Source organism: Notechis scutatus, chromosome 2 (assembly GCF_049901735.1).
Source record: "Notechis scutatus isolate UNSWTSFEM ecotype Mainland chromosome 2, rNotScu1.2, whole genome shotgun sequence".
Classification (NCBI taxonomy): Eukaryota; Metazoa; Chordata; class Lepidosauria; order Squamata; family Elapidae; genus Notechis; species Notechis scutatus.
In genome coordinates, this window is record NC_142010.1 from 224392965 (window position 1) to 224405632 (window position 12668).

Here is a 12668-nt window from a genome sequence, read left to right on the forward strand (position 1 = left end):
TTTTACTCAGATAAAACTTGATAATTTTGCTACTTTATTATATTTAGACTTTAACTTTTAAGAAAATCAGTAACTATTAAATCAAGAAATTTAAACTGCCTGGTTTGGACGTCAATTACAAATTCTCAAGAAGTCCACCTTTATATACATGGCTGTATGGAAGAATCTTTTAATAATTAATTTTCACTGACTTTAAAGGGGAAAAATATCTGAAATAAAATCCAGTATCAGTGAACCGATTTAGGGTTTCTTTTTAACATAAATAGAATGAATCTCATAGCTCATTTTCTTGCTTACTATAAGGTAAGAATATATGAATGGTGCTGATGGTTAGTCCAAATACCTACTTATGTCTTTGATGATCAACTAGATCCTTATAGAAACCTCACTGAACACGATATCAATATAAATGTCATTTTCCTCTCCTTATCATAATTATTTAAAGTTGTATTGTTTATAATACTGGAGGTAACATATTGCCACAGTTGAGTGATCCTTACACAAGGATCACTTGTAATCTTAAGTATTAATTTTTGTATCCTGAATATATAATAGTTTCATTAAGTATTAGTTTCACTAATATTTGAATTAATTTAATCTATTTGAATGTATTGCAAATTAACAATGTGAGGATTTTTTTTAAATTGAAGATTCTCTTCTTGGGAAGATTTTGAAGAAGAACATGGGAAAGGAAGGGAATTTGGTTATGCAAGTCTTCACAAAGAACTTGAACCATTTCTGTTGAGGAGAGTTAAGAAAGATGTAGAAAAATCTCTACCTGCCAAGGTTGAACAAATTTTAAGAATGGAAATGAGTGCATTGCAAAAGCAGTATTACAAGTAAGTCATTTATTATGTTATTAGAATGATACAAAATACATTCAAATTACCATGTATCTGTTGTTTTATGTTCTGTTTTCTACTGACTTGTTATCAACAATGTTTTTAATGTCATAGGTGGATTTTAACAAGGAATTACAAAGCCCTAAGTAAGGGATCAAAAGGCAGTACCTCAGGCTTTCTGAATATCATGATGGAGCTCAAAAAGTGTTGTAATCATTGCTACCTCATTAAGCCACCAGATGATAATGAATTCTATAACAGACAGGAGGCCTTACAGGTAAATATCCATTAAATTGTTATATTACATACTCCAAGATTCACACATTATTTTGAGTGAAATATAGTAATTTGTCACTCAAGGTGCTGGTTTTATTATATTTTTACAGTTATATTACATATATCTTCTTTCAGTTATACAGTTTACAAAACAGAAAAATAAATGGAATAATCAAACCTCATTGCATTCTTTGACAAAGTGACCAAATTAGTGGATTAGGGAAATACTATGGATATAGCTTACTTAGATTTCAGTAAGGCAAGGTCCCTTCCAATTCTGTTATCCTATGTTCTAAGCAAAGGAAAATAAGTAGATTAATGATATCCATTTCACTTAAGAACTCTAGCAAGAATGACTGGCTCTGGGATTTGGGTACTGCCAATTTCAGATCTTTGGTGCTGGAGGGAGTTTTTTGAGCCTAGACAGATCCGCTATATAATCTGGGGGTCTTTCTTGATTCGAAAATTAGGGGGTAGTTGTCAATTCAAACCTTTATTGTCAGAGTACAACATGTGTACAATATTGCCTATAAAGGTCTTCACACAATTTTGTGTCTTGCACCAGTCATGCCTATTCCTGGATGGGGTGCTCTGCTCACAGTCATTCAACTCAACTCCTAGTCATTTCCCAATTGGATTACTGTAATGCATTCTCTATGGGGTTGCCTTTAAGAATATTTGCCTGCAAAGAACTGTTGTCTTAAATTTTGATCACAGAAATTTATTTCAACATCTTTTGTAAAACTGAAAGCTTACTTTTTAAATATTTATAATTACATTAAGCAACTGAAATTATTTGTAAATTTGTTTTATGGCAACTGTTAGAAATTAAGCAAATAAGCAATAGCGCTGAAAAAGAGAGACCTAGGAAGGCATACCCTTTATAATAACTTTCTCATGATAACTATAGGTAAGGTTGAATTGGGGACAATATGTGAAAGTATGTATGTAAATATTTAAAGGACAAAGGTACTATGTCCTTTACAGGATACTAATAGTCCTTGATACAACTATCATTAAATGAATATCCTTGATATAACCATTCACTTAATGACAGTTCAAAAAAGGCCTTAGAAAAAGTAATTAAAACTTATACTCACACTTACAATTGTCGTGCCTTCCCCATAGTCACATGATCTAATTCAGGCACTTGGCAAACATTTTTTTAAAAACAAACAAAAACAGAAAACTGTTTGAAAGTGTAATACTTTATTTTTCATTTAAAGAACTTAATCCGGAGTAGTGGGAAGCTAATTCTTTTAGACAAGCTGCTGATTCGTTTACGAGAGCGTGGCAGTAGAGTACTTATATTCTCTCAGATGGTGCGGATGCTGGACATCTTAGCTGAATATTTGAAATATCGTCAGTTTCCCTTTCAAGTAAGAACGTTATTCTTTAGCTACATGACTGTGACTGCATTTGTTTCCATTATTGAATTATTCATTATTCATACTTGTTTACATACTTACACAATTGTTTTATTTCTCCACCTCTCCCTCAGAGACTAGATGGGTCAATAAAAGGAGAATTGAGGAAACAAGCACTGGATCATTTTAATGCAGAAGCCTCTGAGGTAGGCAGCTAATTGTCTTTTTCTTTTTTTAAGATAAGTGTTGTGTCCCAGACTAAACATGCACAAACAGATACAAGCAAGAATTAAGTTTCAAAACTCAAGCAAGTATGCTTTAAATTTCCAAATGCAAAGCAACAGACAAAAAAAAAAATAGACTAGGATCCAGGAGTCAGAGTGTAATAGAAGGTTTGTCAGTCAATTGAGGGGTCTAAAATCAAAGCCATGAGATTCAAAAGTCAAGATTCAAAGTATGTATACTTTGAAGTCTGGGTTAGTGAATGGTTGTGTCCAACAGAGAGGCTTTGCTTCGCTGCTTTACTGAAATAGAATCTGTTGATATTGCTCATTATGGGAGGGTACATGTCAGCCTTATGAAGTAGACCTAACAGTAAACATGACCAGATGACTTCATTCTATTTTATTGTAATGTTACATTCACAGAATTTTGCAAGTCTGAAAGTACTCCTCCTCCACACCCTTTATAGTCCAAAAACTAGGAAGCCTCTTGTCCCATCCACATTCTTATTGTGGGATAGACTGTCTTTCATCTGATTGTTCCTGTTTGGGTTTCGGTGCCTTGCCTCGCAAAGTCATTTCCGAAGACCATTACAGCACAGATCGTTTCTTATGAAGAGCTTTGTAGAGCGCCTTTGCTCTTTTCTCTTGGTGGTGTACTCTTGCATTAGGGGGAAATGGCAACTCAAAGTCCTATCTCAGGAGGCCAGTGGTAGTGCTCTTGTTGATTACCGAAAATCCTATCATAACTTCCTACAAGTCCTTAGGATGGTGACTCATCTATTAATGCTAAACAGGCTGCTAACTGGTTGATATCCTTGTTCAAGTCTGAGCTTGCCATAACAAGGATGAGTCTAATAAAATAATAATAATCTTAATATGCTGAATTTATTTTTTCTTGTACACATGAAGAAACAAACACAACGGGTAATATTTTGTCATTGTGGTAAACTCCCGATTTAACAGGCTAGTTGAGAAAGGAGTATCTGCTAAAAATGAATGTCTATCAAATTAACAGTTTCTTGTAATCGTAAAAACAATGACTAGGTGGAGCAGGTAAACACAACAAAGCTTTCATACATCATTCTATCTCTCCTCTTTTCTCTTTAGCGGATGCTAGTGTTGCAGATCTCATCTGCCCCAGTCTTCCTGAGCCCACTAAACAAAGATTAATAAGTTAACTTAGAAGTTTACTGTACTAAATTATGGCATTGATGTAAGCAATAGGCCTATCAGATAGAGCTGCATAAATCCAGAAGCCTATGAGGTTGCAGCAAAAGGACACAGAAAGCTCTTAAAATTTGCCTTCCATTTAATTTAGACAGCTAAGCTCATACATATGTACAGTATCATATGCATTTTCCACTATTTAATTCTTCTCTTAATTTCAGGATTTTTGCTTTTTACTGTCTACAAGAGCTGGAGGTCTAGGTATAAATTTGGCATCTGCTGATACTGTTGTCATATTTGATTCTGACTGGAACCCTCAAAATGATCTGCAAGCTCAGGCTAGAGCACACAGAATTGGACAAAAAAAACAGGTTTGAAATTTAAATTCTAATTTGATGCTGGGTATATTATTACAACACAAACATTTAAATTTTCCTGCATTTTATCTCTAATTTGGATTCATTGAATGGTTAATCAAGGTAGTTAAAGATGCCTTATTCTTGTGGTTCATTGCTGCAGAATTTTATTCCTTGAAAATAGATATGTCCATTTAAGTACATATATTGAACTGTTTAGAGACAAGTAATTTTCAACTAACAATCCCCATTGGTACCCGAATGGCATCATGAGACCAGACCTGATTCTTCAACCATTTTTACGGTGATCATTAAGTAAATTATGTGGTTGTAAGTCCAAATCATGTGATCATTTAAGTCATTCCATTCTCCTGAGTGGACATTTTTTGCCAGAAAGCAGCTAAAAAAAGTTCCAAATTGTGGTCACCGGTTGCAAAATGCCTGAAATATGAGGGGGGGCAGGCAATGATATGTTGTGGGAGCCAGCAGTGCTACCTATATGATTCAAATATAATACATTTGTAAATAATACAATGCTTATTGTTCCATTTCAGAATATACACTGCTCAAAAAAAAATAAAGGGAACACTTAAACAATACAATATAACTTCAAGTCAGTCACACTTCTGTGAAATCAAACTGTCCACTTAGGTAGCAACACTGATTGACAATCAATTTCACATGCTGTTGTGCAAATGGAATAGACAAGAGGTGGAAAGCATAGGCAGTTAGCAAGACATCCCCAATAAAGGAGTGGTTCTGCAGGTGGTGACCACAGACCACTTCTCAGTTCCTATGCTTTCTGGCTGATGGTTTGGTCACTTTTGAATGTTGGCGGTGCTTTCACTTCTAGCGGTAGCATGAGATGGAGTCTACAACCCACACAAGTGGCTCAGGTAGTGCAGCTCATCCAGGATGGCACATCAATGTGAGCTGTGGCAAGAAGGTTTGCTGTGTCTGTCAGTGTAGTGTCCAGAGCATGGAGCCGCTACCAGGAGACAGGCCAGTACATCAGGGGACATGGAGGAGGCCGTAGGAGGGCAACAACCCAGCATCAGGACCGCTACCTCCGCCTTTGTGCAAGGAGGGACAGGAGGAGCACTGCCAGAGCCTTGCAAGATGACCTCCAGCGGGCCACAAATGTGCATGTGGCTGCTCAAACGGTCAGAAACAGACTCCATGAGGGTGGTATGAGGGCCCGACATTCACAGGTAGGGGTTGTGCTTACAGCCCAACACCGTGCAGGACGTTTGGCATTTGCCAGAGAACACCAATATTGGCAAATCCGCCACTGGCGCCCTGTGCTCTTCACAGATGAAAGCAGGTTCACACTGAGCACATGTGACAGATGTGACAGGGTCTGGAGACGCCATGGAGAATGTTCTGCCTGCAACATCCTCCAGCATGACCGGTTTGGCAGTGGGTCAGTAATGGTGCAGGGTGGCATTTCTTTAGGCACAGCCCTCCATGTGCTCGCCAGAGGTAGCATGACTGCCATTAGGTACCAAGATGAGATCCTCAGACCCCTTGTGAGACCATATGCTGGTGCGGTTGGTCCTGGATTCCTCCTAATGCAAGACAATGCTACCTCATGTGGCTGGAGTGTGTCAGCAGTTCCTGCAAGACCAAAGGCATTGACTGGCCCCGCCCGTTCCCCAGACCTGAATCCAATTGAGCACATCTGGGACATCATGTCTCACTCCATCCACCAATGCCACATTGCCCCACAGACTGTCCAGGAGTTGGGGGATGCTTTAGTCCAGGTGTGGGAAGAGATCTCTCAGGAGACCATCCACCACCTCATCAGGAGCATGCCCAGGTGTTGTAGGGAGGTCATACCGGCACGTGGAGGCCCCACACACACTACTGAGCCTCATTTTGACTTGTTTTAAGGACATTACATCAAAGTTGGATCAGCCTGTAGTGTTTTTTTCCACTTTAATTTTGAGTGTAACTCCAAATCCAGACCTCCATGGGTTGCTAAATTTGATTTCCATTGATAATTTTTGTGTGATTTTGTTGTCAGCGCATTCAACTATGTAATGAGCAAAGTATTTAATAAGAATATTTCATTCATTCAGATCTAGGATGTCTTATTTTTGTGTTCCCTTTATTTTTTTTGAGCAGTGTATATTGCTCCAAATAGTAACTTCTGTTTTGCTGTGTTACTAATAAATCTTTTTTTTCTTTTACCCATAGGTTAACATTTATCGTTTAGTGACCAAAGGATCAGTAGAGGAAGAGATTTTGGAGAGAGCCAAGAAGAAAATGGTTTTGGATCATCTAGTCATTCAGAGAATGGATACTACAGGAAAAACTGTATTACATACAGGCTCTGCACCCTCTAGGTATGAGTGTGTGGGTGGGTGTTATAGACCTCCCTAAAGTACAACAATAATGTATTGATTAGTGAGGTGTAGTTCTTTTGACAAATGTTCATATATATTTCTGAGAATCCCCATTTCTCTTCATTCCTGAATTATTGGGATATGCAAGGAGATACCTACCTGTTGCTTCATTCTTCCACAACAACTATTCTATAGAGACCAAATTGAAGTTGCTAAAAAGGGGGAGAAAAATGGTGAGGGGGATATATATTGAAAAAGAAAAGGGTGTGAGCAAAATAAGACATTTTTTTTTGTTATAGGCAGTCAGAAACAAGCAGTTCCCAACCTTTCCAGCTTGGTCGACCGGTGTGGGAAGGGGGGATGGTTCCATGTGAGCATCAGGCACGTGCATGAGCTGCAAGCACGTGCACGCCACTTGCGTGTCCCGGTTCCAAACAGGCAATGGCCCAGTAGTGGGCAGCGGCCCAAGGGTTGGAGAGCCCCTGGTCTAGAGGATCAAAAAGTCAATTATATCTGAATGTATTTTTTTAATATTTAGTTATTATGATTATTTAAACACTGCCCAACTCCAGACAACTCTGGGCAAATTACACATTAAAACCTAGAAATTATAGAATGAGAGTACAAAACATAAATATGCATGCAGAAGAAAAAAAAATACATGAAAACAATTTAAAAACTCTACATGGGACAACAACCACTCTATCCCAAGGTGCAGGGGAGTAGCCAGGTGTTTAGTGACTTTGATTGTGGGAGGAGGAGCAATGTGGATCTCTAGTATTTCAGAATGTAGGTACTGTGACTGAAAAAGCAGGTTTAGGTCCCAAGAGATGACATTGTTTATTTGAGAAGTCCTAGATCTCACCTAATTTTCCTGAACTTATTGAGCAGGCTGAAATATTGGAGGTAGGCAATTCTTCCAATAAACTAATATTTGAGCTATGAAGACTTGTATGAATGGTAATCAAAATTTGGAATTACACTGGAAGCTAATGATAACCAGTGCAGCTTTCAGAGCAGTGATGTTACTATTGTTAATAGTGTGCATACTTATTACTGCCTGTGCTACCAGCACTTCAGAGTGGCTCCAGGAACAGCTCCATGTAGACTGATCTAGGAGGCTGTTTGTGAAATGACTATGGTGTGAATTACCATCTGAATGGCTTTGTGATCCAGAATGGGCATAATGGCTGCAATGGTTATATGTGAAGTCTGTTTGGACCACAACCACCACCTGGTTTTTGAGGCCCCAGATTGCTGCCCTATGCACAAAACTAAGGATGAAATATCCACAGAGCCAAGGGGCCCAGATTATAAGAACCCCACTTGGTTTTGTCAAAATTGAGCCTGAATCTGTTCCTCATCCATACTTACACACACTCCAGATACCAGGATGCATCACATGAATGGCCTGGGTTGAAATATACAGCTGAGTATCCTCAGCAGTCCTTAAAACTATTATGCTTCATTTTCAGCTCTGCTCCTTTTAACAAAGAGGAACTGTCAGCTATTCTAAAGTTTGGTGCTGAGGAACTTTTCAAAGAACCAGAAGGGGAAGAACAGGAACCGCAGGTACAGGCAGATTAACTTCCTTGCATTTTATTTATCTGTAATTCAAAACCAAAATTCAATTGTATAATTTTTATTTTATATTTTTAGGAAATGGACATAGATGAAATATTGAAGAGAGCTGAAACACGGGAAAATGAAACTGGACCATTAAGTGTGGGAGATGAATTGCTGTCTCAGTTTAAGGTATTAACATGCATGTTTACTTGTAAATGAGCATTTCTACATTTGATGGTATTCATTTCTACATAAGGATTCATAGAGCTCTAGTTTAAATTAGTTGAGCCTTTATTTCCATTACATCAGAGCTTTTAATGCAGAGGAATAGAAATAATTGAAGCACGTTTGGTCAAATATGCAAGTACAGTGGAACCTCAGGTGACAACTGTAATCCATTCCGAGAATTCAATTGTCACCCAATTTTGGCATCCCCAGAAGTGCATGCGTGAAAAAAAAAAAAAAGGTGCGGTGCAGAAGGGGAAATCGGCACCGAACAGCAAATTGCCGCGCCTGTGTTTGGTTGCCACCTGAGCACCCATTTGCGACCAGAAGTAAAACCTTTGGTCGCAAACGGAAGCGTTCACGACCAGAGGTTCCACCTGTATTACAATTAAATGAATTGGTTTCTTTTCAATATTTTATTGGCTTGGGCTTTGTACAACACAGATAATCTTCACTTATAGTTACAGTGGCACTGAAAAAAAGGTTCATGACTTCTCCTTGAACTTATGATCATGTGATTGTGAATATGGTGTGTATTTACAATGGTCACATGATCAATATTTACAACCTTCATATCTGGCTTCCAGCAAGCAAAGTCAATGGGGAAGCTGGCAGAAGTCACAAGCTAAAGTCACATGATGCTATGCTTAACAACCATGGTGTTCACCTAATGACTACACAGAACTGATGTCATAAATTGGGTGTAGTCACATATTTCACTTTATGACCTTGTTACCAAGTGACTAACTAACTGCTGGTCTCGGTTGTAATTGATAAGTGAGGATATTTCTATTAGTCATATAAAATTTCTCATTCTTTAGTTGTCAATCCAAATTGTTGACATGAAAAATCCAGATTTTTTTTCCGCTCCATAGTTACCCAAATATACATATAATCTATTTTATATAGTTCCTACAGCTTTATAGATTTTGAAGTTATATGGAACCTGCAACAAAATAAAAAATAATATTTTTCTCCTTTCTGTTCTTCCAACTCTTTCTCAACTTACAAATGAAGATATTTGGCTATCGGGGCAAAAGAAAAAAACCACAGGAGAATTAGATTAACTTTGATTATGAGTTACTTGTGTTCTTGCTAATTCTGTTTTTTGGGATTTGAAACAAAAGCATTGATTTGTCATATCTAAAGATCTACATAATATTTTAAGCAAGGGTTTATTTATATATTTTGTCACAATATGTACACTATATAATGTGTGCATTTATATTGTGTCTGATAAAAGAATATTTTTACAGGTAGCCAACTTTTCCAATATGGATGAAGATGATATTGAATTGGAGCCTGAACAAAATTCAAGAAACTGGGAAGAAATAATTCCAGAGGTCCAGAGACGAAGATTAGAAGAAGAAGAAAGACAAAAAGAATTGGAAGAAATTTATATGCTTCCAAGAATGAGAAACTGTGCAAAACAAGTAAGCTTGACCTTTGAAAAGGATTCACTTCTTCATTGTCTTTTGTTTTAGAACAATTGTTTATTTGAAATACTAAATATTAGGATTGAATTTGAGCACTTTGGCACTCTTTTTTTTTTAAAATAGATAAGTTTCAATGGAAATGAAGGAAGACGTTATAGAAACAGAAGATACTCTGGATCAGATAGTGACTCTGTCTCAGAAAGAAAACGACCAAAAAAACGTGGAAGACCACGTACCATTCCCCGGGAAAACATTAAAGGATTTAGTGATGCAGAGATTCGGAGGTAAGAAAAACATCATCATAATGCGTATTATCCTAATCTATTTCAATTTAGAAAGTACAAATGCTCCCATAGTATATGTGTTATATATGTGTCAAAATGGTGTTTTTTTTCATTTGTGAACGTGAAAAATTCTGATATATTAAAATCCGTTTTTATTAAGTTGGAAATTAAACGGCATAGTTGAATGCTTCTGTAAATTCAAACAGCAAAAATTAATTAGATTTGGGTTATAGTTTAAGTAAATATCTAACATTCTTCAAATTGATAAATGATAAATCATGAAATGATCATTTGTTCCTTGTTAATTTGTACTGTTATACAATTTAGGTATTACAAAATAACTGATAATATTTTTATGCATGCACATCAGCTTTTCTAATAGTCTTGATATGAACTTTGAGACATTCATTTCTAATTTGTCATTATTTTCTAAGATTGATAAATATTTTTCTTTTCTCTTATGTTTGCTTATATTGGTTTATTTTAAAACAAGAATAATTTTCTTCTTAATTTATCAAATTGTTTTTCTTAGGTTTATCAAGAGTTACAAGAAATTTGGGGGGCCTCTTGAAAGGTAAATAAGTGGAATTTCTCTTTCAACTATCTATAGTGAAGTATTCCAATGCTACTTAAAAGACAAACAAAAGGAAAATGTATACAGTTCTGTGCATGAAAACCAGAATTCTAGTAGCATTTACTTATTTCTTCAACAAGGATTTTTTCTATTTAAAATTCAGTAAATAGAATTGTCAAGTTTAGATTATAAGAAAATAATAAGGATGAAAAGGCAAATTAAAAAACTAGAGATGTAAAAGCTTAGAAAACAATGTCACCCTCTCTCACACAAAAAATAGGGATATTTTTTGTATTCTTGACCTTCAATTAAAATCTTTGGAAATAAGGAAAAAAACTGTCAGATGCATTACTGAAAATATCAATTACTATTGGAAGGAGATGGATTGATTGCCTTTCCTTCCTTATTAAGAACTTTGTTGAAATGTCTAGCATTAGTGGTTTTCTAATGATGTAAAAGGTTTGATATATTGAAACCGGAATTGTAATGTTAAACTGTTGCAGGTTAGATGCCATAGCTAGAGATGCTGAATTAGTGGATAAATCTGAGATAGATCTCCGGCGGCTTGGAGAGCTTGTACATAATGGATGCTTCAAAGCTTTGAAAGACAACTCATCTGGACAAGAAAGAGCAGGTACATAGTACTCAGCAACAGTTATGTGGTTATGAACCCAAGTAAAGAGTTCAGATTACACCTTTTTGCTCCATAAAAAATCATAACATCTCCCGGTCGTGCCTTTGAGTTTATGAACAGGTTATTACTGATATGGCTGACAGCAGTTTCCCATTCATTGTAGTGTTTTCTCCTGTTTCCAGTTATATCCAGTATAGCATGTTTGTTATCTTAGAACATTACTGGCAACAATCACAAAAATTAAAAAGTGAAAAATAGTTCTAAAGTGAATGGGAGACACAATAGATTATTTTCAGTAACTCCCATTCCTTTGCCTCTTTTGGCTAATGCTAAATATACCCATTAATGTATTTCTCCAATGCTATATTAACTACTCTTATCTATTGGGCTAATTTCTCATTGTTTTAAGAATGTAAGAATGGATCTGCCTCTATTAAACTTGAAGAAAAATAGTGTCATACTTAATAGTTAACAAGTTACATTGGCAATTGGAACCAGAATTTCTGTCATTAAGCATTGTCATAATAGTAGTATGACATAAAGCATGACATCACATGAATGCATAACTTAGTGATAGCAATCCCAGATTCTCTTGCTATCATTAACCGACTCCCACCTGTTGTTAGTCAAGGACTCAACCCTATCCAGACTATTCCTGGCTTGGCTCTTTCCAGTCCTGAGCCTCGGTTCTTTTAAGATAAGGGACTGTCTTCCCCTTCAGCTTACCATTAACTGCCTATTCTTCACCATCTCTGCCATTTTGGCTTTCTTGCAACTGCCTTGCAGAGCTGCATGGTCCAATGGCTGTTTGCCATTCTGCAGCTCTGGCTTTTTGGTGTGCAGTGCTTTTCGGCCTGCAAGAAGCCCCTGAGCTGCAACATGCAGCCGATCCCAGCCCAATGAAGCCACAACCACCTCAGGAATCCGCAGCACCTTGTCATGAAAGCTTCAGCTACCCCAGAAAGACTCAGCCATCCTCACCAACCTGTACTACAAGGCTTCTGCCACCCAGTGCTCCACTGTTTGAGGTGACTTGCTATGTTCTTGTTCCTGTTGCTGATGTGGGCCTTTGCAATGCAGCTGCTGTCTGCATGAGGTCTTCCCCAGGTCTTGTGAGGAAACTGTCACATGCAATCAAGCCATGTGCAGTCAGCAGCTGCCTTTTGAAGGACCAGTATAGGATGCTTGGTCAGCATCAGGAGCAATTAGACAGCAGAGGTCAGCTGGGTGTGGAGTGCAGAGGGCCAAAAGGACAGAGATGGTGGAGGTATGTGACCGAGGAAGGAGGGGAGTTGAAGTACCCCTGCAGTCATAAGTCGGGCTGGGCTGCCAGGCACCCAAATTTTGATCATGTGCCTGCCAGGTGACT

The 12668-nt window shown here is 37.3% G+C and overlaps 1 protein-coding gene across 3 annotated transcripts in view; it reads left to right on the forward strand.

Moving 5' to 3' along the window:
* Window positions 1-12668, forward strand: part of CHD1 (chromodomain helicase DNA binding protein 1) — a 64682-nt gene that overhangs the window by 36260 nt on the left and 15754 nt on the right. For all 3 annotated transcript variants that reach the window (XM_026672717.2, XM_026672726.2, XM_087958133.1), the window contains 12 exons: window positions 651-839; window positions 957-1119; window positions 2345-2497; window positions 2620-2691; window positions 4098-4247; window positions 6432-6580; window positions 8056-8152; window positions 8240-8335; window positions 9628-9804; window positions 9931-10091; window positions 10624-10665; window positions 11169-11299. In XM_026672717.2, the coding sequence (XP_026528502.1) occupies window positions 651-839; window positions 957-1119; window positions 2345-2497; window positions 2620-2691; window positions 4098-4247; window positions 6432-6580; window positions 8056-8152; window positions 8240-8335; window positions 9628-9804; window positions 9931-10091; window positions 10624-10665; window positions 11169-11299 (1580 nt within the window). The remainder of the gene's footprint in view (window positions 1-650; window positions 840-956; window positions 1120-2344; window positions 2498-2619; window positions 2692-4097; window positions 4248-6431; window positions 6581-8055; window positions 8153-8239; window positions 8336-9627; window positions 9805-9930; window positions 10092-10623; window positions 10666-11168; window positions 11300-12668) is intronic.